Source organism: Colletotrichum fioriniae (genome assembly GCF_027942845.1).
Source record: "Colletotrichum fioriniae strain IMI 355084 chromosome Unknown scaffold_2, whole genome shotgun sequence".
NCBI classification, from domain to species: domain Eukaryota; kingdom Fungi; phylum Ascomycota; class Sordariomycetes; order Glomerellales; family Glomerellaceae; genus Colletotrichum; species Colletotrichum fioriniae.
In genome coordinates this window covers 1,335,396-1,361,107 of record NW_027076838.1, presented here as the reverse complement: position 1 = coordinate 1,361,107, position 25,712 = coordinate 1,335,396, and the positions used below count along the sequence as shown (strand labels likewise).

The following is a 25,712-nucleotide window of genomic DNA, read 5'->3' as shown; positions in this document are numbered from 1 at the left end:
CGAAAGCTTCCTAAACCCTCTCATACTCTTCTCCAATATCTGGAACATTTTCGCCCAAGTCGGTTACACGGCGCAAAAGCTGCATAAGGTGAGACCTCTGTCCGAAGAAATCTCCTCAATTCCACTCCACATCGTCAACAAGCCAGCCCCCTAAGAATTCCATTACCCAAAAGGCAAACTAACTCTGAGCGTTTCTTCGACTAAGCCTCCTTTGCTATTTTTGCCTGCCTATGCCCGTGCCAATGATGCCATTTCCCTCGAGACCTGGCTCCTCATGCTAATTGTCTACGATACAAAGACACAGGAACGAACTTGGCGACCGAGTCTAGCACCCAGCGAATCCCCCTGGCGCGCCCCTCCCGGCATCGTCGTCATGAAGTTCGGCGAGCAGCTCCGCTCGAGCATCATCCGCGAGTACCAATGGTACTACATCGACTACGACGCCCTCAAGGCCGACCTCAAGACCGCCACCGGTCCGGTCACACCCGCCGACAATAGCAATGGCAAGGGCAAGGGCGGCAAGCGCGAGTGGTCCGAGGAGGATGAGGGCCGCTTCGTCAAGAAGCTCGAGGCCGAGCTCGACAAGGTCCACACGAAGCAGCAGGTCAAGGCCATGGAGATCTCGAGGCGCATTGCCGTGAGCGAGCGCGAGGTCAAGAGCGTCGTCAATCGCCTCGTCGAGCGCGGGCCCCGCGAGGAGGGCCCTAGTGAGGAAGAGTTTATGCTGCTTGAGGAAGACTTGAGCGACATCATTGCCGATGTCCACGATCTTGCCAAGTTCGTCCAGCTCAACTATACTGGTTTCTACAAGATTATCAAGAAGCACGACGTGAGGCATTTCCTTTCGACGTTGGGTGTTGGGGTGGGTTACTGACGAGGAATAGAAAACGACTGGCTGGCACTTGAAGCCCGTCTTCGACACCCGACTTAAGGCGAAACCATTCTACAAGGAAAACTATGACGCTTCCGTGGTTCAGCTTTCCAAGTTGTACGACCTGGTCAGGACGAGAGGAAACCCAGTCAAGGGCGACAGCGCGGCCGGCGGCTCCCAGGGAAGCTTCGTTCGCAATACGACAAAGTACTGGGTCCACCCAGACAACGTGACGGAGCTGAAGCTCATCATCTTGAAGCACTTACCCGTACTAGTATTTAACGCCAGCAAGGAGTTTGAGATCCAGGACTCGGCCATCACGTCTATCTACTACGACAACCCGGAGAACTGGGATCTGTATGAGGGTCGCCTGAAGAAGACGGAGGGTGCCGAGGCCATCCGTCTGAGATGGTACGGTGGAATGCAGAGCGAGAACATCTTTGTCGAGCGCAAGACCCATCGCGAGGACTGGACCGGTGAGAAATCCGTCAAGGCGCGATTCTCGGTCAAGGAGAAGAATGTCAACGCCTACATGCGCGGCGAGCTGCTCCCCGCCGCTCTCTTTGAAAAGGCGCGTAAGGAGGGCAAGAAGCCCGAGAAGGCGATCGCCGAGGACGAGAGACTCGCAAAGGAGGTCCAGTACTCGACTCTCAAGAAGGGGTACAAGCCAGTGTGCCGATCATTCTACAACCGTACCGCCTTCCAGCTCCCCGCTGATGCTCGAGTGCGTATCTCGCTCGACACGGAGTTGACCATGGTCCGCGAGGACAACTTGGACGGCCGTAAGAGGTCCGGCGACAACTGGAGACGCATGGACATTGGCATCGACTATCCGTTTTCGCAACTGCCCCCCGAAGACATTGTGCGCTTCCCGTACGCCGTCCTCGAGGTCAAGCTTCAGACGCAGCTCGGCCAAGAACCTCCGGAATGGGTTCGCCAGCTCATTTCCAGCCATCTCGTGGAAGCCGTACCCAAGTTTTCAAAGTTCATTCACGGTGTCGCTTGCCTCTTTCCCGATCGCATCAACCTGCTTCCCTTCTGGATGCCGCAGATGGACGTGGATATCCGGAAGCCTGTTACGCATGACTTTGGAATCCACAGGCCCAACCAGTCGGCGACTACCACCACATCGGATGACGATGAAGATGACGAGCTAGACTCAGATGACGAGGAGGGTCCCTTGGTGGCCGGCAATAATGGCGCCACCAATGGAGAGTCCAGCGGCCAGGGAGCTGCCAGGAATGGCGGGACCGCGCTCGATGTCGAAGGCCAGACGGTCGATACCATTGCCCCCGTCGACAACGAGGACTTTTTGTACGATTCGGACGAGGAGTACGACGCCGACGAGGCCCTCGAGGAAGCCAGACGGGTCGGAGGCTGGACCTACTACAAGGCGCTTGCCTCTACAAAGGCACAAGCGTTTGGTGAGCGCGCCATCGACGTGCTCAAGTGGACCGTGCCGCATCCCCGTGGCTCAGTGATCCCCAGGCGCGAAGTACAGACGACGCTCTTCGGCTCGGGCGCGATTCAGACCAAGAGGTTCAAGGCCCCCAAAGGCAAGAAGATTTACGTTCCAGTCCGCGTGGAGCCCAAGGTGTACTTTGCCGCCGAAAGAACCTTCCTCGGATGGGTGAGTCTCTTATATTCTCTTAACAAGAAATCCCCGAACAGCTGCTAACACAATCATAATAGCTCGAATACTCGATCTACGTCGGCACCGTCGCCGTCACGCTCCTCAACTTTGGCTCCAAGCCCACGCCCATGTCTTTCATCGTGGCCGGCGTCTTCACCCTCCTCGCCATCATGTCGCTCTGCTACTCGGTTGTGATTTACCTGTACCGGAGCAACGCCATCCGCAACCGTAAGGCGGCCAAGTTTTACGACAAGTGGGGGCCTAGCGCGCTCTGCGCTTCCTTGTTCATTGCCGTCTTGCTTAATTTCGCGTTTGAGGGCAATGCGAGGGAGTACTGGTGAGACTGATAGTTTTCTGGATGGTGTATGTGTGTGTGTCTCGTGTCTCGTGTCTAAAGTAGTCTTACCTTATATCTTGGAAAAAGCGAATTGTGTTGTCTTTTTTTTTATGTACTGTGTATTGTAGCGGAATCGTATAAAAATGGTCTATTAGAAATTGGCGGGTTTGGTGTGGTTGTCCTTTTTCAGAGATATGTTTCCTCTCCCCTCTCTATGCTGCATAACATCACGTATTCTAGGTAGGATATAGTGGACAAGATTTGATTACATCCCCTCCCGTGGTCCGTATCTCTTAACACGGCCAAGCTTGTTGTCCTCCTGTCACACATCACTCACCTCGTCATACGTAATCAAGTCTTGTCTCTTTGTATGGAAACGGCGAAGAGTCAATTTCAAAACTAAAGAATACTATGATACTCTGCCAAGTTCGGGTATTTGCACCCGTCACCTTGAATATAGGGACATTAAAATCTTTGAGCGAAGTACCAATAACTTTGATCCACCCCAGGAGCCTACTGCCCGGCACGAGAGAACTGATCCAGGATTTCGTGCCTTACGGGCCTCTTCAGTACCAGGGCGGTCACTGTTTACCTACTCTTTCTCTCTAGGAGGCGCCAGTTGGAACTTTTAGATCTATCGGCCATTGGGAAACCAACGTTTAACCTTTTAGTCGATTTCCTTTAGGTGAACATTTTTGTCTTCTTAACTACTTATTCGATATCGAGCCATAAACATGGACTTGATTAGCCGGTTGTAAGTGAGGCTCGACTGGTTACGGATAAGAATGCCACGGAGTTTTGAGACGCCATGAAGTGGAAGCATGGTGATGTTTGAACAGGCGATAAGAAAGTACTTTGCCTTGGATGTGATGGAGGTGGTGTGCCTCCGGAGACAACAGACTGAGCTGATTGGCCCATAAATGTAGTTCAAAGTGCAAATTTGGGATCTTCACTGCAATTTTAACCCCCAAAGGGTTGAATATGAGAGGCAGGCTGATATGCTAGCCATGAGTGTGGCGACCTAAAGTGCAACATTTGACCGCCGATTCACAGCAATTTTAACCCCTCCCAAAGAGTTGAGTATGAGAAGCAGGCTGACACGCTGGTCACTCATCTCAGTAGGTACGGTAGGTAGGTAGCTTTTGGCTTTTGTGCTGCACTACAACTTATGTATGGCGAACTTCACTGCGAATTTAAAACCTCCAAAGAAGGTTCAGTGGGGTAAGCGCAAACTGGCTACTCACCAGAAGAACCGGCATATACACGTTTGTACCGAGTCTGTCCGCTTATCCAATGACAGGTTGGGGGGAAACATTCTGTTCGAGACATGACAATAGATTGAGCAACTTCATAGCGGGGTAGGAAAGCCTTGGTATGCATTCTATGGAGGACAGATGGAGAAGCTTGCATATGGCCGAGTCTCTGCCTTTGTTTGGGCGAAGCATTTGGTGGTGTAAGGCCCGGAGGAAGCCCACGCAACGAGATCGAACGTTGCTGTTTAGTTGACTATCATGTTGGCTCACGTATGAATAGCATTTAAAATGTTGACTGGTCATGACTACAATACACTTCCACTTTCAGAGGAGCAATACCAGAATAATGGTGTAAACGGTCGTTGAAGCTATCTAATTACCCTAATACCAAAAACACTTGTACAAGCCCAAACCCGATAATTCAAAAGATCCAAAACCCCAAAATCATTAACCGTGAAGCTTCGATTACATCCAACCGTTTCCCACCAAAAAAAAATCCCTCTCAAGCAATAAGGAAGCCGTTACTTAGCTTCCCTCTTACTCAATGTCAACCTTGTGAATCTCAGTCCACTCCTTCTCGACCTTGGGCACAGTCACCACCAAAATTCCATCCTCCATCTTGGCCGTGATAGCCAGCGCGTCAATCTCCTCGCCTCGCTCCGAGGTAGCAGAAGTAGTATTCTGACGCGTACGAGGCGGCAGCGGTACAGACCGGCTAAACATCCCGATCCTTCTCTCGCCCGACGCCAAAGTCGCCAAAAACTCCTCGTCGCCGGGCCGGTACACCACGCCCGCGACGCGGAGCTCGCCCTTGTCGGCGTCCCAGTTCACGCCGACGTCCTCCTTCTTGGCGCCGGGGAGGGCAAAGTGCAGGACGTAGGCGCGGTCCGTGGAGAAGATATCGACGGGGGGCGTGAATGCCGAGTCGATATCGGTGTTTTCGTTGTCGTTGCTTCCCGCACCATCGCGGGTGCCAGCTCCGGCGTTATTGGCGTTGAGGCCGCCGAAGCGGTTGGCCCAGTCGCGGACTTGTTGGGCAAAGGGGTGGTCGGCGAACTGGTTCAGCCACTCTTGCCAGTTTGCGAAATCAAAGGTGCCGGCTGGGTTGTGGCCGTAGGGCGGGGAGGGGTGGAGGCGGGTGAGGTGCGCCGAATGGGGGGCGGGGGACCGGGGAGGAGGTGGGCCCCGGTGGCCGTGGTGGCCGTGTCTGCTGCTGTGGCGCGCACCCCAGGGATCGGGTCCGCCGCCGGGGGGTCCACCGCCGAAGCGACCTCCGCGACCTCCACGGCCTGGACCGCCGCGGCGGCCGGGGCCATGATGGTGGTGAGGGTGGGTGTGAGGGTGTCCTGCGTGCTCGGGGCCGTCTTCGTTGGGGCCGTCGCGCATGGTATCAGGGGAGTCGTCCTTTTCCTTGTCAGAGAAGTCACCCTCTTCGGGGGTATCGTCTGCGTTGCGCATGGTCTCGTCGACGACCTCGCCCTCGCCCTCGCCCTCATTCATGTCGCCGCGTCGTCCGTGGTGACCTCTGCCACCGCATCGACCGCCACCGCGGCGACGACCACCGAATCCGCCGCGGAAGTCACCCCAGCCGCCGTAGGGACCGCCCCAGCCGCCGGGGCCACCGGGGCCGCCACCGAAGCCGTGTTCAGCACCGTGGAAGGGAAAGCCTGGGGGGAAGTTGGCCCAGGGACCGGGACTGGTGGAGTGGTCTACGCCGGCGCCTGCGCGCATGTTGGGATCGAGGGAGTGGATAAAGCTCCAGAGGCCTTGAGGGCCACCTGGGCGACCCCAAGGATTGTTATTACCGTTTGGACCTGCCCAAGACATGTTGGATTGTTGTATGTGTATGTGTGGTTGTTTGTGGGTGTGGGTTGATGATGAGATGTGTGTATAAGAGAGGAGTAGGATGATAAGGATGGTGATGATTGTCGGAAAGCAATGAAGCTGAGGAAGGAAAGGAAAGAGAGAGCATGATGTCGATGAAGGAGTTCATTTATATATCATGAGACGAAGACGACAGGGTCATATCATTTACAAGGCAGGAGCATGCGTAGGCCTTTCGTCTGATTTACTACTAGCAAAACGTGGAAGGCAAAAGCACTTGCGAAAGCACCAGGTCGAACCAGTCAGAGCGACCCTCAATACACCTCTAGCCTTGAGCGGTCGAACAGGTCAGAATGGTTTCGAAGGGAAGGGACATGGACACATGGGGGGAGGTACAACATCGCCACGCGTCGTCGTGGTAGGGGGATCGGCCCAAACAGCCCACTGGATTCCCGTCGGTGGGCGGTAGACTTCTACACCGAGCTCCGAACCAAAGCAATTTGTTTGATGGCGTAGGGCAAATGTCCGCGGCGGAGTGTAGATTCAGGCGTTGTCGGAGACCGAACAGTAAGGTACCTAGTATCTTACGCCTTCATGACTTTAGACTGCTAGAGAAAAGCCGCGTATTGTTTGATTGCCTTGGAGAGGAACGCCGCCGCCTGCCATTTCTTTGTCGTCCCATGTCAGTTGTGTTACGCAGCCCGCGCGGGACCGAGCAAAAAGCTTCAGCTGAGCAGCCTAGAGCCCGGGCCCGGGAATGGACTGTTGGCAGCGGGATATGGTCAAGTGCGGGGTGGAGTGTGGCGTAATTCGGTCCCGCTGTGTCAGTTTGCGATGAGCTCGGGAGTTGGGAAGTTGCGTGTGCCACACTTCTGGCACATGGGAATTGGTTGCAGCTTCAGATTGCGGATAATACCTCAGGTAGAGAGAGGGTGGTCACTGAGGAGGTGGTGCTTGACTTCTCGCCACTGGCAGCGAAGAGGCCGCGCACGCCAAACTGAGGCCTCAATTCGTGGCTGGTGTTGTTGGTCCATGCAATGCGTGGAGCTGTCGTAAGGCTAGTAAGTTGTGTGAGTCAACATTCCCCTGAATGTGACTCGCTTTCGGAATAAGTTGCCGGGATAATGTTGACAACGTTGCTGTTGTCCGAGTCCCCATTTGTTGAAGCCGAGAGTTTCGATGATGAAAATCATATGAAAATGCGAATGTAAACGAAAGAGGGCGACGACGACAACCCCGAGCTCGGCCAATGACGGACGACCTGTTCGGAGGTAAACCAACGACGCCGCCGCTGTGCCTGAAAAGTGGAGATGCTCGGGCTTATGTAATTACCCGTCGAAGCTTGGGCCATGACATTTCAAGGTGGCCCGTGCTTCTGACTAGCTACGTACCTATCTCGAACCGTGAAGGTGCCGACCGGTTCCCTCCGCGTCGATCCAACCTGCAAGTCCCCCCCATCTATCTGTCACTTGGATGCTTTCTTTACTTTTACCAACATCTTCCCACTTGGAGAAATTCAACACCAAATCTCTTAGGCGCCTCCATCAAGTGATGGTTCACGAGAGCTGCAGATGAGCGGGCACTACCAAGTTTCCCCCCTATCTCGTCACTGCTGGTCTCGGCGCATTTCGACTCACCGGATCCCAGGTGCCGCACTCGACAAATCACTCTTCATCACTCTCGTCTCCCTCTATGCGCATTACGAGCTCAAGTGGCTCCGCTACCACGCTCTAGGCTCTCAAGGCTCTCTGGGAATCTGGAAAGACTGGGAACTTCTTTCGAGCCAAGAGCTTCGCAGTCATGGGCAGGCGCTTGCAACTTCGAGATGAAGATTGCCCATTTGCTGCTGCACCGTTCTCTAAGCGCCCACGATACATAGCCAATCATGAAGCTTCGCTACGCAGTAGAACAAGATGCCACCATGCAGGGCTCCATACATCGACGTTGTTCAGGCTCTTTGGCTCCTGGTCACTGGTCACTGGTCACCACTGGCTGGGACTGCAAACTCAACCACTTGTTTCTCTCGACAGTCCTGGGCAGCTGGCTCTCTCATCGTCGAGGAGGCCACCGAGGCGGCGGCGAGGCCCATCTCACCCATTCCCTGCAAATGCCATGACAGCCCGGCCACGCCCTGCCGTGTGAGGTCGTGGTGGTGTCTACAGTCTGTGTGCGGCGTTGCGGCCTGCCTGTGCCTTGAGGAACATCCAAGTTTCCCCTCTCTCTCTTCTCTGCCGCTGGCGAGCGCCTCCCTCCCCCTGGTTCCCAGTCCCATCCCATCCCCATCCTGGCCCCATGTCCCTACCTTATGCTGCCGCTTTGCACTTTGCCCAATGCTTCCCGCTGCCAGACCCAAACCCTACCTGGCGCTTGCTTGCTTCCCTCCTGCTCCTGTCGTCCTATCTGGCACGTTCTTATTCTTTGTCCTGGACGCGCTCCCTCTCTGGTTGATAGTTCTCGATTTCTGACGCTTTTCTCTCTTGAAATACACACGTTTGGAAAAATACACTGGTTTTGTTTCCGTGCCGCAGCCGTTTCATCCATCTAACGGGCCTAACAACCGGCCGGCCATATCTGCGACCTCTCCCGTGAGACTCGAACCTGGACCCCACCACCCCTCATCAGCAGCTGCGATCCTCTCAAGCATCCAACGATAGGCACGAAACCTCGACCTTCGACAGCTCCTATAAATAACTTTTTGCTCCCCCTGACCTGCAGACTTGAGCTTTCGCAGTGCGTCATTCGCATCCCGCATCAAGCATCCGCGTACCTGCGCAAGTCGGCCAGCCCCCAGATATCCGTACATATCTATCTTCGGCCAGATTCTACAATACCACATCGCCGTCCATCATGGAGCGCAGTCGCGGCCTTCCCGACGCCGAACTGTTTCTTCACAAGCCCGCCGAAGAAGACTGCGATAGCCCGACCGTTGAGCCCCTGAGAATATTCAAACCCCAGAGTCCCAACCCCGCCAACGACCGCTTCAAGTACCCCGCGCCTCCGTCCGCCTCGGGCTCCTCCTCCTTCACCTCGAAGCCGACCTTCCCTCTGCCACCAGGCGCCTCGAGCTCAGCTGCCCCTTTGCCGTATCCCGACGAGGAGGATCTTCGGCCTGGCAAACCTACCAAACCCACCATCACCGCCCCGAAGCGATTTGGCTCCGACTACAATGATACTACCCCGCGCTTCAATGCGACCAGCCCCGTAGAGACCAAGAGTCCTACCCTCGCCGAGCGACGCGGCACCGGTCCGAGGCCCTTGGGCGCCACATCTCCGCAGAGCCCGGCTGGCGACGACGGGGGCCTCTTCGCGAAGCCCCTGACAGCGCCGCAACCTCAGCGTCCGGCTGCTACAACTACAAACTATCCGTCTTATACTAAGAAGCCCTACTACCCGCCACCGGGTGGCGCATCCAGTTCTACGCCGCCCGCCCAGAGCCAGAGCCAGTATCAGGCCCGACCACCACCCCAGAGTGCCCAGAGTGCCGATCATCTCGAGATGCCCGGCCAGAACAGCGTGAATAGGTTCGCCTCGACAGCTTCAACCTCCACAACCCGCGCCAGCCGAGGATCTCCACCCCCGCCAGAGACCCCAATCGTCGAACCAGGGGTTATCCCGGGCGGCGGCATCGAGGCGCGATATGCCGCCTCTGGCATCTCAGGCACGGCCACACTGACCAGCCTGCAGGCGCAACAAGCCCAGAGCGCCGCGGCTTCCCAGAGATTGGCTCAGTATGGAGGAGCACCACCACCCGCGCGGCCGTGGACTCCGACGGAAAACCCAGAGAACCAACCTCATGGCCCGCCTACAGTATACCAGGGCATGAATCCGGTTACAAGTCCTACGCAACCTACGTTCAGTCCTCCTCCTCAGCAGGCAGAGAACCAAGGGGAACAGACGAACTTGCAAGTCAGCGTTCTGGAACAGGATTATCAGCGACTGGGCTTGAACGATCCCCCGCCAGCCTACTCGAGTGTCACGCCTTCAGGCAACCCATCTTACCCAGCCGAGAAGCAACGGCCAGCTCAGCAAAGGGCAGATTCAACGCCGTCCGTGTCCACTGCCTCTGCTGCTCAGTCGCCCCCGAAGAAGCCCGCGACTGTCGGCCCTGCAGCAGCCGGGCTCGCCTCACCTTCGTTGCAAGGCCACCCCGCCTTCGCCAACGACCCGAGGCCAGAGCAAAACGGACAGCCCTCATCGTCTCAAGCACAGAATGCCCCTGTCACGCAGACTGTACAAGCACCTCCTTCCTTCCAAGGCGCTGGCCCTTCTTCGCCGCCGCCACTACCCGAAGGCTGGATCGCCCATCTCGACCAGAACTCGGGACAATACTACTACATTCATCTGGCGTCTCAAGCGACGCAATGGGAGTTTCCCAAGGGGCCCAATCCTATTACACACGAGGCAGCCCCCTTGTCGCCCACAGCGTCGACGTACGGCAACCCGCTCGCATCGCCCATGTTTGGCAAGCAGGCCATGGCCTCTCCAATGTTCCCCCCTCAGACACCGGGCTATGCTGAGAGCATCATGAGCGTCGCTGCGTCTCAGACGCCTACCACTGCTGGATTCTCTGGACCGCCTCCAAGCGCCGGTGTCGACATGTACAGGATCCAGCCCACCAACGGTGTGTACTTTGGACCGTACCTCCGCTACTGCAACATGGACTTTGAAAAGGGGACATGGCTGGGAAGCATCATGATCGTGACGGACGCACCGCAGCCCCCGACGATTCACATCCATCCGAGCAACGACCTGTCACCTAATCCGCGACAGTTAGTGCCGCACAATATCTTCACTCATCAGCGCTGGACGTTTTACAAGTACGATATTGAGCTGCCCATGAGTGAGAGCGGGACCGAGAGATGGACGTACGCAGTCACTTCTCACCTGGGATGCACGAGATACGAGTTTGTCATTGCTGGCCGCCATGAGGTCGGCTGGAGGTTCATCGCTCACTCGAACAACGACTTTGCCGCCTCCACATCTCAGGCCGAGCGCTCCAAACTCGGTGGCGTAGGCTTCATGTGGAAGGACGTGCTCCAGAAGAACGTAGACTGCGGTGGCTTCCACGTTCAGCTTGGTATGGGCAACCAGATTTACGGTGACAGACTGTGGAAGGAGGTACCCTTACTGAAGCAGTGGCTGGCGATGAGCGGCAGAGACAACAGGAAGAACGCGCAGTGGACCGCGCGCCACGAGGAGGACGTCTCGCACGCCTACTTCCATTATTATACCAGCCACTTTGACCAGCCTTACCTACGAGAGGCCTTTGCTCAAATTCCGCATGTTTTGCAGATTGACGACCATGACATGTAAGTCTGCATTTGTGTCCCTTGTGCTCACATCATATAACTAATTTGGGCCAGTTTCGATGGCTACGGCTCGTATCCCGAGTACATGCAAGGATCCCAAATGTTCAAAAACGTAGGCCGCATCGCCGTCGAAATGTACCTGCTCTTCCAGCACCACACCACGGTAGAGATCCTCCGCAACGTCAGCAACGACATGGACCTCTTCACCATCACCGGCCAAGGGTGGCACTTTGTCAAATACCTCGGTCCGGCCGTCTGCGTTGTCGGACCAGACTGCCGCTCCGAGAGGAACCAAGCCCGCGTCATGGCCGGGCCGACCTACCAGGGCATATTTCCCAAGGTCGCGACGCTGCCTCCCAGCGTACAGCACTGCATCTGGATGGTCTCCGTGCCGCTGCTGTACCCGCGCCTCGAGGCGGTCGAGAGCTTGGCAGGGGCCGTCGCGACGGGCAAAAAGGTTGTCAACACGTCGTACAATATCCTCGGCAAAGTCACGAGCTCCGTGGCCGGCGTCGTCGGTGGCAAGGACGTTGTCGCGCAGGGCTTCACGCAGGTGAAGAAGGCAGTCGGCAAGTCCGGCCTCATGGGCAACGTCCTGAACCAGTTTGGCGAGATTGACATTGCCGAGATCCTCAAGGATATGTGGACGCACGATTCCAAGGACCTGGAGAGGACGTACTTTATCCGCACGCTCCAAGGCATCTCCCAGCAAAAGGGCATTCGCATGACTTTCTTGTCAGGAGGTGAGTTCTCAAACCCCACAACTCGTCGCTTTTGGCTTTCTCAGCCCACCCACTAACGATATCACAGACGTCAACTGCGCAGGAGCAGGCCTGGTCCACGACCCAACCCACCCAAGCGACCACAAGACAATGTACCAAGTAATCACCTCCCCCATCGTAGCCCAGCCCGCGAGCAACTACATCCTCAAGCTCCTCCACAACAACAAGAGCCTCTACGTGCCGCAAAACGGCCACAAGTCCAACCACGAGGTGTCCGATTCCAAAGAGGACATGATGGAGATTTTCCACACCGACGCCTCGGGCTCCGCGCGCGAGCTTAAGAAGCTCATGGGACGCAGGAATTATGTTGCTGTCGTGGCGTACGACCCGGAGACCGTTGCTGGTGGTCCTGGCGGTGTCGGTGGTTCGCAGTATGCGGGTAGCATCGTCAATGGAGGACAGCAGCAGCAGCAGCAGCAACAGGGGTTGCAAAAGTTGAGTTTGGCGGTGGACTTTGTCGTGCAGGGTGATGGTGCGTTTACGGCGCCGACAAAGTATGGACCGGTGATTGTGCCCCATTTGGAGTTTGGGAGGTAAAGGAGAATTGGGTGTGCGTGGATAGTGATGATGATGGTGATGGTGATGGTGTTTTGTCTTTTTTTTCTTTCTTGGATTTACTTTAATATCTCTCCATCCCTCTCTCTCTATCCCCATCCCCAAGGTATACAGCGATAGCTTGACGACCTGATGATATACTTCAAATCTACAACATTGATTTTTGGAAGCTCGTTCGCGACAAGTGACAATTGACTCTTCCATCATGCACTATTTTCAGTGATCATTGTAATTCATTTCCATTTGCTGCTCTACTGAGAAAAATCAAGTCTCGAGAGCGAGCCTGTTATGGCCGCTCTCGAAATGCTGCAGGTCTGTTGTTCCCCAAGGCCACAGCCACAACCACAAAGTCTAGGAAGCTGGCCCCATGACATCTCAATTGCCCCCATTTTTTTTGTTGGGTTCATTTACTAGCCAAGTCAAGTCATCCTCGCCGGCCTTCAAGTCTTTTGTAAGTTCCCCTCATAGCCTACTCCTCTCCGCCGCGGTTCACAAGTCAAACGTCTCCTTGAGGATGCGAATGGTATCCTCGGGGCCGGTCACAGAGTGACCGATGGTGCGCTCGTCGACGTAAATCTCATAGTCGTTTCCGCCCTCGGACGTCTTGTCGCCAAAGAAGTGGATCTGCTCGTACTTGACACCGCCCTCCTTCTCCGCCTCCTTCTCGAGGTGCTGCAGGCAGTACGTCTTGTCCCAGCCGGTGGGGAAGACGTCGAACGAGATCTGGCCGCCGATGCTGAACGTCAGGCCGAGGTGTCCAAACTTTTCGCGGAGCTTGGCGACAAAGTCGCGACGGACGTTGTGGATCTTGTCGTAGGCCTCAAAGGCCTGGCGCTCCTCGTTGGAGGCGTTGCGGCCGACGGGGGAGATGTTGACCATGCCGTTGCGGAATTCGATAAAGGTGCCGCGCTTGATGGGGATGTCGAGGTCGGCAATGTGGTGGAGGGCGAAGCGGACGAGCTCCTTGTACTGGTCCTCGCCGATGTACTTAATGAAGCTGTTGGAGGCGAGGGGCTGGCCGAGCTTGTAGGCCGTCAGGCCGTTCTCGGAGAAGCAGAAGTCGAAGAGGGTCGTGACGGGGGTAGTGGCGTTGCCCAGCTGCTCTTGCTGCTTGGAGTAGTCGGAGCCGCCGACGAAGCCGATGGCGCACTTTTGGCGGAGGCGGGCCAGGAGGTCGAGGATCTCGGGGAGGCGGCCTGGGAGGGGGGAGGTGTTAGCTGGTGTAATGCGACGAGTGATTCTTTAGGAAGGGTTGAGCTGGAAGGTAGTGAGAGAATTAAATATGATCTTGGAAGAGTAGCTTACCAGACGAGCGGGAGTGAGGGTGCCGTCAACGTCAAAGAGGCAGATGGTGTTCTTCAGAGGGCGCTCCGTGAGGGGAGGGTAGCTGGGGAGAGAGGTAGCCATCGTGACGGTGTTTGTGCTTGTGAATGCTGGCACAATGGGGTTCGGTCTCGAAAATTGTTTGATGAAGTCCTGAGGGGGAAAGTCTTGTCGTGCGAATTGCGCGCGCTTCGAGGAATGGGAGGTAACAAGGGGAAAAAAGTCCAATGGGAACGTTGAGCAAAGGGAGGGCGGTCAATTATGCAGGAAAGGAAGCTCTCCTTTTCGGGATGTGGCAGGCGCGGCGCGGGGTTGCTTTTTGGATGGCGGGGCAAGTGAGGTACTGTGGTGCTTGTTGCGGTTCAAGGGTCCCCCTCTAATGGATCTGGGTCTGGGCCTTGTGTAAGGTGTAATAGACAGCAGGGTGGGCTTTGAGCTGCAGGTGCAGAGAACCAAGAATATCGAATTTGAATCAGTCCGATGTTGGGCTTCCTTTATAATTTTTTTTTTTTTTTTTACAAATGCCCATAGCTATCTATATCCAATATTTACCACAAGCATTGGCAACTTTGATTCGACAATGGATGCTCAATTGCCTGCTGGCTGAGCCACTACAACTTCCAATTTGACAGATCTCTCAATTGTTCATCTCTTGGTGATCTGTCCTTGCGCGTCGCCATTGCAGTGAGCTATGAACAGCTTGCCTCATCCCCATGTACGAACGGGCAATGATACGAAGGCATTGGCATTGAAACGAGATGAGATACGCCATTCAAGTGATCACTTCTGAAACTTGCCCGCTAGACCATGTACGCCATGTATCGAGGCAGTGCTGAGATGACGAGTTGTTTTGTTTCCCCCAGGAACGTGGTTAATACAGGGGGGAGATGTAGACATCGTGGCCTCTCTGAACCTGTAAGTTAGGTTCCCTGAGCAGATCACTATGAGGCGCAAGGAACGATAGATTGCAATTTACAGCGGACTAGGAGGGCACTAATACCGCGCTAGGCGACGGAGGATCTCACCTTGAGCTTGTGATGGGAACGGGCTGGGAAAACTGCCCCTTGCGGCGGCGCCCCGGCAGGGATGCGTGCTCCGGGGCTCGAGGGTGGAGCCGTCCCCGGCTCCGACTCGATGACCTTCACCTTCGTACCTTACGGTAGGTACCTTGACGTCGATGTACATCTTGCATCAATCACACAACCATTCCACCATTGCTCACTGGATGCTAGAGGACACATATTTCTCTTCAATCTTTTAAAGCTAATACGCAATCCGGCAAGTACGCGAAATAATCAACGACCCTGACCCAGTGACGATCATGCTGCGCCTCTGTTTCGAAACAGTCCGACCGGCAGCAACAATAAGTGAGTGAGTCACTCACTCATTTCAGACATTCGAGCCAGCAAACGTCCTTGACATCGATCGTGAACATCTTCGACACAAGTGGAAACATTACGACGATTTCCCTTGCAAAATGTCGTGGCCTCACTTCATCCATTTCTCAACCGGCTGATTCCCAAGAGTCTCTTCTTCGTCACCGGTAATGCCAGCAGGCTGCTGTCCCGAGCGACCGAGTCCTATTTCAACGCCAGCATCAGTCAAAAACAGTCCAGAAGAAGGATGTTATACAAGGAACCAAGCTTACCTTGCCCAGGGGTCGTCGTCTCGCTGCTCCTCCTGACGTCGGTCTTGTCCCCCTCATTACCAGTAAAGACACCCTCATCTTCACCCAAACCGCCCTTCTCCCAACCGGTACTGTCACCAGCCTCTCGCCTGGCGTGAGAGTTCAATCCCTTCTTCTCAGTAGAAGAGTCCAGCTCCCCTCCAGGGAGCGTCTTATTCGCCAGGCCGGTGGTATCCCCCGCATTCGACCTCGAAACGGCCAGATCATCATCACCTTGGAGCTTGGTCTGCTTCCCTTCACCGAGCCTTTCACCCCCACTTTCACTTTCACCTTCACCTTCGCCTTCGCCTTCTCCAGTCCCCTCCCCAGCCTTCAACTTACCATCAGTTCCTCCCAACTTCCCCTCCTCCGTCTTCCTACCACCAAATCCAGTAGCGATCCCCTTCCCAATCTTAGCAAGGTCCTTCTTCCCCTCCTCACCACCACCGCCGCCGCTACCATAATCGCCGTGGTTATAAGCCGTAAATGCCCTCTGCGCGACATCCCCAATCTCGGTGTAATCAGGCCCCTTGCCGCCAGCCTGATCCGCCTGGAAGCCGGCAAGTGCCTTTTGGCCGCTGACCCGACGTCCGCCCATTCCTGGTCGTTTGCGGTTGTATCCGTATTTGTCTGAGGAGTTGACGAGTCCTCTTGCTGTTGATCCTTGTTGCCTCGGTCTTTGCCCGCGAGTTGCTGGGCCAAGTCTGTGAGTTTGTTGAAGCCTCCCATATTGAATGTCTGAATCTCTCGACTTTTTTGTGTTTTTTTGGTAGGTTCAGGGAAGTAGAAAGTGGTTGGGTCCGAGTTGAGTGTGATCTGTTTTGCGTGGGTTGATCTAATAACCAAATTTGGCATGAGCTGGAATTGCTTCACAGTAGAAAACGGTCTTTTTTCAGATCATTCAAAGTCTTATTTTATACTTTATCTTATTTCCATAGTCTGGCCATAATCCATTGTTGCCAGTCACCGTAGAGACGCGTTGTTCCCCCCTCGTGGAAGGGCATAAGTTGGCCAAAACACAAGAACGTGTACACAATGACATGTCTTGGCAACCACACACACGTACGCACACGTACACGAGCCGAGCTGAGCTGTAGAAGAAAACCAGATGAAGCCTCACCTTAGTCTTGGCATCACAACGATGCACATTGCGTACTTGGCATTCCATGATGTTCGTCTCAATACGTTGGTTGGGGCACGTCACAACTTCGGCTACTGATGCCCTTTCACTCACGAGGGGTCTCTCTGGTGGTGCACGTACGAAGGAGGGGGGGGGGAACACATCAGATGGTGATCAACGTCTGCAACGTAGGACCGTGCCTGAGTGCCTTCGAACCTCTTTCGTAGGAATAGGTGTTCGCTAGATGAAACGGCAACCATCGCCAACACCTCACAAGACTTTCACACGTTGAAGAAGCCAATGAGGTATCAAGACAAACGAGATGCTTGTGTAAGAAGGACGTGTTCATCTATGTTATTTATTTTATAAACTAATGTATATGTAGATTCGTGTTTCCTCTTTTTGTCCTGGTGAGGTAAAGACTGTCTATGAGTGGAAAGACAGAGAGTTTTCGTTTATTGTTCTCGTCGCACGCTATGCTTGGGTATACTCATACGGCGTAATACACTAACGCAATATTGATACAGGCTGTACGTGTGCCAGTAGTCAAAAGGGAGAAATATATCGTTAGAAAGAAAGGGAGTAGGACACGTCAGTCCACACTCCGGTCAGCTCGACAATAACGTTGACGACGGTGCTGATCATCCACAACACAATGAGACCATAACCGATCTTCCGTGACATCACCCATTTGTTCATGGGAACGATGACGAGCAGGCCGAGCAGTGTGATGAGAAGCGTGATGGCAGAGATCATCAAGGTGCCTCCTATTTGAATGTTGTATGAGTGGTACTTGAATGGCTTGTCGGGGTGCTTCTTATGTCGGTGGTTGGCGGCCTGGACCATCATGTAGACGCCGCCGATTCCGATGCCGAGCAGGATGTTGAGCATGGGCCCACCAAAGCACGCAGACCTGAAAGTAATTAGCATGGCTGTCATCGGTATGTAGATGGGAAGGTAGATGTAGACTTACAATGCCATGACGGGGAAACCAAGCCGGGCAACGGTGATATCAGCAATAAGATCGCCCACACTGTTGCCCGCGGCGAAGATAGTTAAGCCAAGGAGGGCTTCTGAAATACCGAAAATGACACCCACTGCTTTCAAGACGCCAACAACTTCCCCGGCAATGGTAGAAATCCAGGCGATAGCAATGATGAAACCCATGAAGCAAAGCAAGAAATGGTACTTTGGCTTCTTGTCGGGACTAGTGGAAAGGAGGAGGAAGCCGAGGAGAATCGTGGATCCTAGGAGTGTATACAGGATGAGTCTGACGAGGACCTTGTAGGGTTGTTGGAAGTCTTCCTTCATGTTTGCCCAGAGAATGATGACGGCGAACAAAGGTCCGGTGAAGAGCTGAATCGCCACGAGCCATCTGTTCCACTGTCCCGACTCATCTACAGGAGCTAGACTGCTCTCCGAAGGCAACGGCGCGGCGGGTTTGATGGCTTGTGGGTGACTCGTAGGTATTTCGGTTGCCACACGCGCACCACTCGGAGAGTCGATGGCAATGAGCGCCGGAGAGCCCTTGGGGGAGCGATCAAGTGACTGCCCGCGAGAGTGCGACAGAGTAGCCCGTCTGAAGCGCTGCCACTCCGTCTCTCCCTCGTTGTCTTCGTAGGCGTCGGCAGGCACTGGAGCGTCGCAGTGGGAATGGTCTCGCATCATCGGATCCACGGCAGTCTCATCGGATGAATCATCCGCGCTCTCATTTTCGACAACCGGAAGTGTCAACACCAGGAGCAAGATGCTCGGTACAGATATCGCACTGACAAATCTGTCCCAGTGACTTTTCTGCTTCCAGCCTAGCAAAGTTGGGAACAATGTTGCCCAAAAGATATGCGGCGGAGGCAGGATGGCGTATGGCCACCACCTTACAGGTCTGGGGTTGGCCATCTCATAAGGAGCAAATGGCACTTCGAGACGAGCCGGTCCAGGCGGCGCAAAGAACTCGGTCGGCTCGGTCTGAGCAGCAGGCGTTAAAACAAGAGGCGATTCAGTGTAACCAGGGAAGGGCGATGCAGGCGAAGATCCGACGCTCATGCTACCACGCCGACTTGGTATTTGGAGGGAAAGTTGACCAGGTGATGGCCGAGCCTCCAACGGTTCGCTCCCTCCGCTGTCCTGTCTCTGTGGTACGGCGTCGACTGGAGGAGGTGCCAAATTACCGCCGATTTTGTAAGCTGGTGACAGACTTCGGTTTCTGCCCTCTTGGGCCTTGATCTGTTGGATCGGGTCTGCGAGTGTTGGGAAGCGCCATGGCGATGGCGAATGGTCGCGACTGTTGACAGATCCGGGGATATCGCCGGAAGATAAGGCCCGATTTCTGTTCTGACCTAATTCCTCAACGGCACCTATCGTGTACCTCCCTGAATCGGAAGGCGGGCCTCCCACTGTATTCGTTTCACTTTGTCCTCCGAGGTGGTTGACCGAGTAAGCTCGTCCATGCATCGGTCTCATCCTGTGGTTGCTTTCCTTTTGCAGTTGAGCCAGAGCAGATCGAAATTCGAGAGCGCCGACCAGACTGGGACGAATAGGCGTGAGTGTGTTGCGCCTTCTGCCTCTAGGACGCAACACTCGCATGCTGCTGGCCATCTCCGCCACGACGTGCCGCCCATGATCGCTGTCTTCAGCTTCCTCGTCACTCTCCCCTTGACCATCAACTTCGATCCTAGGGCCAGCTTCCAATACGTTGATGTCTCCAGCACTGGAAGCGGTTGCAGAGGCGACGTGCCGGTCCTCATCGTCGGGATCATCCCGGTATGGTTCCGGTGCCAGCTCGTCGCTGAGATGCCCCACCGTCCCGTAGACATGACCTCGTGCGGCTGCTTCCCGGACCCGCCGCTGGCTCCGCCTTGTCGAGTACCAGTGCCATGTGACAACGGTAACCACGTAGAAGATGTAGTAACAGACCATCGTTATGCATTCCCATAAATGCAGGTGGCCATCTGCCAGGAACACCATGGTGAAGCAAACAGCCACGATGAAGAAAGAGAGATCCCTGACGTACGTCTTTCTGCCAACTTTAAACTCGCGAACCAAAGCCATGGACCCGGCAACGACGGCGGTGATGAAGCTTGCAGCACCAATCAACTCTCCAACAGCCATGCTGGCGCTATTTGAGCCCATGGCTGCAAAAGTACTGAAGACGTCGGGTGAGCCATTGCCAAAGGCGAGGAAGGTGACGCCAGCCAAACTCTCGCTGAGACCGAGGATGGCTGAGATTGTGCTAAGATTAACGCTGAAGAAGTCGCTGGCGGCGATGCCAATAGTGGTGAAGAGTAAGCCGAGCCAGCAGACCAGGATAATGAAGGCCAACCACTGAGCCTTGCCAAGGTCGCAATAATACAGCGTCAGGTAGGAGAGGAGGCCAGCCTCGTCCTCGGCGCAGTGAGCCTTGACAAAGGCACACTGATCATCGGCGCGGTGGACATCTCGGCACTCGGTGAACTCGGATCGTTTGGCGAGGGGTGAGGATGAGAGTGAGAGTGAGGCGTCTTGCAGCTGAAGCTGTCGTTGGGTAGCCTTGGTCAAGATGGACCAGGATGCCAAAAGACATATTAAGAATACGGTCGCGTAGAAAGGCCGCAAGCGAAGGGCGCCCCCTCGGATCTTTGAGGACGTTGGCATGTCTGACGTCAAATGCTGATTGTAATTGGCTCATCCGAAGCCATGGCAGAGACCGCGCTGTCGCGTTGGCGTGGCCGTGAAGCCGCTCGTTCCGCCGGACAAGGAGGAACAGATGTCTCTCAATGGAGTTGCTATACAAAAAAGAGGGCTGCAGCGGGTTCGAGCTGAACAGCAAATGCAAGCGCTTCTCACCTTCATGTACGACTCATGGGGGTCTACCGTCCGAGGGAGGCAGCCCGGGAAAACCTGCCCAGCCTCTTTCAGGAACTATGAGCGACGCAAGCTTCTTGGCCACCACCAGGCTGGAAACCGCAGGCAATGCCCTGATTGCGCCAAGCATCTGCTCGTGTCTGCGTGGGAAACCCCCCTCCGACGTGGCTGTGCGTCAACGGAGCGGCAACTCCAAGAGAGGGGGGCTGCTTGCAACGGCAACTGCAAGAGAAGAGTTCCATAGTCCTCGGCAGATAGCGATCTTGCGTCACGTGCCGATAACGAAGGGGCCGCGAAGGGCCGATCCAATCTGATGTTTGGACGAAACGGGATTTTCAGCTTCCCCGCCCCATCCGGCCCGGAAGGATAAACTTGACACCTAAGATTCGAGGCAGAAAACCTCTTTATTGTTGTTTCGCGTCGCCCAGGGACGTGCTTTTGGTGGGGAAAGTAAACACAAGGCTCGGCCACCCACTACAGCATTACAGCACACTGCAGCAAACAGTCAACAATTTTGACGATAACCTCAGCGCCAACAACACACACAGAAAAGATGCCTCGAGTGGCCCAAGTACCGCGCGCAAATAGCCGCGCAGGCAGTGTCAGAGCGACCTCCGGGTCGATGAACACATCGCCCTTCAAGAATTCACCCGTCAAGTACGTTTGCGACAGCAACCCCCGTTTACCGACTTTGCATAGCAACGGAACTAAACAATGCACAGAATCCCCCTCAACGATGACGCCGAAGAAAAGGCGCGACGAGCGCATTCTCGCCACGCATTTCATGAGCGCCAGCGCAACGAACTAAAGGCTGCTGCTGCGACTCCTCTGCGCAGAAACAACAACAGCTTAGAAGATATCGAGAATGACACACCAGGCTCGAACCCCAAGACACCCCACGCCCGTGGCAGCCGAGGCAGCAGGCAGGTTGTTGACGACGATGATGATGAAGGCTTTGTAGTTAGTGGAAGCGCGGTCACGCCTATGAAACGGGTCCCGATTCTTGCCAACTTTGAGGAGTGGATGAAGATGGCCACAGACAACAAGATCAACGCAAACAATTCTTGGAACTTCGCCCTGATTGACTACTTCCACGATATGTCACTTCTCAAGGAAGGTGACGGAGTCAACTTCCAGAAAGCCAGTTGTACGCTGGATGGCTGCGTCAAGATTTACACGAGCAGAGTCGACAGCGTCGCAACCGAAACCGGCAAGCTACTGAGTGGTCTCGCGGACAGCAACAACAAGAAGAAGGGTAAGGAGGGTGACGAAGTGGAGGGCGAAGAGAGCGAGGAGGAAGTCGACGAAGACGGTAACGTCAGGAAGAAGCCGAAGCGCAAGGTATGTGCAAAAGGGATGTTGGCTGTGATGGTACGCTGACTTGTGCGCAGACACAACGATCCTCCGAGGCGACCCTGGCGCCCAACTTCTCGTCGCTTCAACTGAAGAAGTTTGAACTCGAATTTGCCGTAGACCCCCTTTTCAAGAAAACCTCCGCAGACTTCGATGAAGGTGGCGCCAAGGGCTTACTGTTGAACCACCTCATGATTGATGCCCAAGGACGCATTGTTTTCGACAGCAGTGACGAAGTTGGTGACGCACACACCTCAAAGACCCGAAAGAAGAACGAAGACGCCGACGATGAGGACGACGAGAACACAGAGATGCAGGATGCTTCGGTAGCACAGGAGGAGCCCGAGCAGGAGGAGAACGCCGAAGATGTTGAAATCGACTTGGGAGCCCTCGGTGCCAAGTTCTTCTCCGATCTTGGTCGTCTCGACGAGCTTGATGTCTGTCCATCATTGAAGAACTTTGACCTCGGCGACCCGTCTGGTTCGATGGATATTCCTTTCCTCAGAGCTCCGGAAGATTGGAGAGGTGATCAAGACAAGGACAAGAATCCCGACTCGCTGGGCGACAACTCTGGCATGTTCATTGACGGCGACAACGCTGCTGGCTTCGATGACGACGACCTTGGACTGGGTGGCTTCGAGCTTGGCGCCGACGTGGCATTTGGTGAGGGTGGTGAGGCTTGGGCCAGGGAAGCTGCCCTTGAGCCCCAAATGCGGGTCTACGATGCTGGCCTAGGCGAGGAGGCTGGCGATGGTGACGGAGTCGAAATGCTGGACTCAGACAATGGAGACTTCGTCGTGTCCATGTCCCATGCCAAGAGCGCGGACAAAATGCACGAAGACATTCTCGGGTATTTCGACCAAGCGCTGCAGAAGAACTGGTCAAGTGCCGAGCACTGGAGAATCCGAAAGATCAAGGACGTCAACAAGCCGGTCGGTCCTGCCAGGGTACGCAAGGAGAAGGAGCCTTTCGAGATTGACTTCTCAGCGCCCCTCGACCAAGCCTTGGCCGACGTCTTGTACACCCAGGCATCAAGCAACTCCGCCGTCTCCATGCCCAAGAAGGACTGGAAGTCAAAGTCTCGCAATTTGCTGCCTGATGATAAGCACTTCAACTCAAAATCACTTCTCAACCTCTTCCTCAAGCCCAAGGCACGCCTCGGCAGGAGGCGAGTCCTCGGAAACAGAGGCGGCATGTTTGGCAATGCCGGACAAGACAGGGACGTCCCAGAAGGGGAGATGGACGAGGCTTTCTGGGCAAACCAGAAGGCCCCCGTCAAGAATGAGGACGAGCCGCTGCCGGAGGGAGACTACGACGCCAACTTCTTCCAGGACGATGCCTTGCCGTTTGCCGGTGGCTTGGATGACGAAGACGACGAGTTTGCGGATGCCCGGGAGCACTTGTCACCCGGCGCCGAAGGCGACGTCGGAGCTACAGAAGCTCTTGGCATGACGGCTTTGCTTGGCGGCGACGCAACCACCAATGTTCTGACCGGCGCTTTTGGCACGACTCTGGTCACGCAAACACGTCGCATGCGGCCAGATTACGTGCAGTTCGCGCGTGTTGCCAAGAAGGTGGATGTGAGGCGCTTGAAGGAGGAGATCTGGAAGGGCATGGGTCTTGAGGGCCTGGATAGCGTAAGTCGAACTCCTCGGTCACTTTTCCCATTGGGAAATGAATTGTTGCTAACCCATCACCAGGATTCCACAAGACTTTCTTCGCCTGATGCCCCAGCGCCACCGGTAGAGCCACCCGCCAAGGATACCGAACTCAAGTTTACCGAGGTCATGAATGGCCTCGGCTCAGTTTACCCCAAGGCCATGATGGAGGATATCTCAACAAGTTTCTGCTTCATCAGTCTGCTGCATCTCGCTAACGAGAAGGGTCTCGTCATCGAGAAGACACCCGAGCTCACGGAGCTTAACATCCGCAAGGATTGGACGGCTGAGATCGTGGGAGGGGAATAAACCAAGACAGCGATTGTGCTCTTGTAACGCAAGGAGACAAAGCAAAAAATGGAGGGATAAGGGGTGGCGGAATACTGTTTTTACGTCGAGGCATCGGCGTTTGTGTGTCTTTTTGTTGAACGACGGCCTGTTTGATTCTTCTGACAAAGTGTGTTGGGTAAACCCTTACGTCTCATAATGAACACTGGGCGGAAACATTCCATTTTGAAGCTTCGTTCTCTATGTATTCACCTGTATCCGTACTTGAGGGCGCGACTTGAGCTTGGGAGTAGGGAGTCTGTGTGAAGACGGACGTCTTATGTGATGGATCAAAGAGAACAAGACCAACGACCTCTCATCGAGGTACCTGCTTTTCCTACCTTGATTATCTTTAGCATTGTTCCGTGTCGGTGCTTTTTTTCTTTTCAGAAACGACGTGGCAGCGCCTGGGCCATGGTTCGTGATATGCATAAATAAGGTAAGCATGAATTTTTCTTCTTCATCGTCTTAATTACCCTTAGCTTGACCGTTGAAAACGAACGGACGGGAGCTAAGGAAGGCAGGGCCATGAACGGAGTGAGTCTCCGTATAAGGGTGAAGAAAAAAAAAAAGCTCGTGCCCGTTTTGGCGTGCTTTTTCAGGGTCCCGCTCTCAACCCCCATACTTTATACGCTATGGTTTCGAATCTCACGATTGAATGCAAGAAAGACCCTGAAGTTTTGGTTCCTGCGCCTGGGTTGTTTTGGTTCTTCATGCAGTATGAAGGGACGATGAGCAGCAGAACGGTCGGATGGGTTTGAGCGAGCGCAGTGGGCACTGCAGGGAGAAAAAAACAAATCAGATGGCAAGGGCGGCGGATGCAGCCAGTTTAAAATAGAGGCGCCTGTGCGAAGATTTCCTACTCAGCAAGTATACATGGGGCTTCTGCTTGCCAGGCCTGAAGGCCTTTATGGCGGAAGCGTTGGGTCTCGAGGCTTTTGAGAGAATATGTCTGTCTGCCGCTTCATCTGCTCTTGATTATTATCGCCATCATTTTGTTTTCCAGCAATTAGCGTTATGGGTTGGCATTTGTCCCACCGTGTTCTTGACGCAATACTTGGTAGATAGACCAGCTCGCTCTCTAAGGGAAATCCTGTCTGTATGCGACAGCAGCTGTGGAAGCTTTGGTCTCTGGGACTGAACAGACTGAGTATTTCCGCGGGCAATCAGTGTTCGACACCTACTATACCCATCACGGGCGAAGAAACCAAGTTCAACGGCCCAAAGCAGTGGATGAAGGATTCGCCGCAGGCGAACGACCCTCACTATTTACAAGAGCTCACGAACGCAGGTGTTCCTTTCATACAGGATCGCTCATGGGTACCCTCCCTTTTGCAGAGGCGACATTCATTTGGTTGGAGTGACTCGTGTCGCACTTGAAGTTGGACAGTCGGTTGGTGAGCGGAGTGTTGTTAAGCCATGGTCACTGATGCAAGAGCATCCGGATCTGTTGATGTAGAGCATGCAGGCCTGAGCAGCGCGACATCCACGTGCCTTTTGGACATGTTGTGTACAATTACATGACCACACCTTCAATAATGCTATGAGCATCATCCTCTCTGGCTTGCTCAATCAAAAGATTAGCATCCTTTGCGGAATCGGACGCGGCACTCAAAACTTGGGTGTAGTCTTTCTCTCTCAACCTCCTCACTCAAAACTTCTGTAGAACTTCTTCTCGCATATTCTGAATAGAATATATGTGATCAAGTGATGAAAAGTGGTCGGTTTGTATATGAACAAAACAACGTTTTACTATGGAGTATGGATATGTAGAATGCATTGTAGCAAAGTGTGCCAACGCAACCTACACAGTTTCGAGTAATACCTTCTCATAGACGATATCATCAATCGACCGCCGAAA

General features: G+C 54.5%; 7 protein-coding genes across 7 annotated transcripts; 3 read left to right on the top strand and 4 right to left on the bottom strand.

Annotated features, from left to right (window-relative positions):
- Positions 1-373: 373 nt before the first annotated feature.
- Positions 374-2,845, top strand: VTC4 (vacuolar transporter chaperone; the record flags this gene model as incomplete). The annotated part of the gene is made up of 3 exons (XM_053187781.1): positions 374-829; positions 885-2,501; positions 2,564-2,845. 3 exons carry the CDS (start codon positions 374-376, stop codon positions 2,843-2,845), a joined length of 2,355 nt encoding a protein of 784 aa, XP_053055285.1.
- A 1,786-nt stretch (positions 2,846-4,631) lies between these two features.
- N0V96_002181 (uncharacterized protein) lies at positions 4,632-5,921 on the bottom strand (the record flags this gene model as incomplete). Its single annotated transcript, XM_053187782.2, has 1 exon — positions 4,632-5,921. One exon carries the CDS (start codon positions 5,919-5,921, stop codon positions 4,632-4,634), a length of 1,290 nt encoding a protein of 429 aa, XP_053055286.2.
- A 2,844-nt stretch (positions 5,922-8,765) lies between these two features.
- N0V96_002180 (uncharacterized protein) lies at positions 8,766-12,546 on the top strand (the record flags this gene model as incomplete). The annotated part of the gene is made up of 3 exons (XM_053187783.2): positions 8,766-11,227; positions 11,282-11,970; positions 12,038-12,546. 3 exons carry the CDS (start codon positions 8,766-8,768, stop codon positions 12,544-12,546), a joined length of 3,660 nt encoding a protein of 1,219 aa, XP_053055287.2.
- A 507-nt stretch (positions 12,547-13,053) lies between these two features.
- On the bottom strand, positions 13,054-13,971 carry PMM1 (Phosphomannomutase 1; the record flags this gene model as incomplete). The annotated part of the gene is made up of 2 exons (XM_065756457.1): positions 13,054-13,760; positions 13,875-13,971. 2 exons carry the CDS (start codon positions 13,969-13,971, stop codon positions 13,054-13,056), a joined length of 804 nt encoding a protein of 267 aa, XP_065614826.1.
- Positions 13,972-15,375: 1,404 nt separating this feature from the next.
- N0V96_002178 (uncharacterized protein) lies at positions 15,376-16,151 on the bottom strand (the record flags this gene model as incomplete). Its single annotated transcript, XM_065756456.1, has 3 exons — positions 15,376-15,467; positions 15,536-15,787; positions 15,896-16,151. 3 exons carry the CDS (start codon positions 16,149-16,151, stop codon positions 15,376-15,378), a joined length of 600 nt encoding a protein of 199 aa, XP_065614825.1.
- Positions 16,152-17,240: 1,089 nt separating this feature from the next.
- Positions 17,241-20,303, bottom strand: N0V96_002177 (uncharacterized protein; the record flags this gene model as incomplete). Its single annotated transcript, XM_053187786.1, has 2 exons — positions 17,241-17,586; positions 17,647-20,303. 2 exons carry the CDS (start codon positions 20,301-20,303, stop codon positions 17,241-17,243), a joined length of 3,003 nt encoding a protein of 1,000 aa, XP_053055290.1.
- A 763-nt stretch (positions 20,304-21,066) lies between these two features.
- On the top strand, positions 21,067-23,833 carry N0V96_002176 (uncharacterized protein; the record flags this gene model as incomplete). Its single annotated transcript, XM_053187787.1, has 4 exons — positions 21,067-21,170; positions 21,236-21,854; positions 21,905-23,503; positions 23,567-23,833. 4 exons carry the CDS (start codon positions 21,067-21,069, stop codon positions 23,831-23,833), a joined length of 2,589 nt encoding a protein of 862 aa, XP_053055291.1.
- Between the last annotated feature and the right edge of the window lie 1,879 nt (positions 23,834-25,712).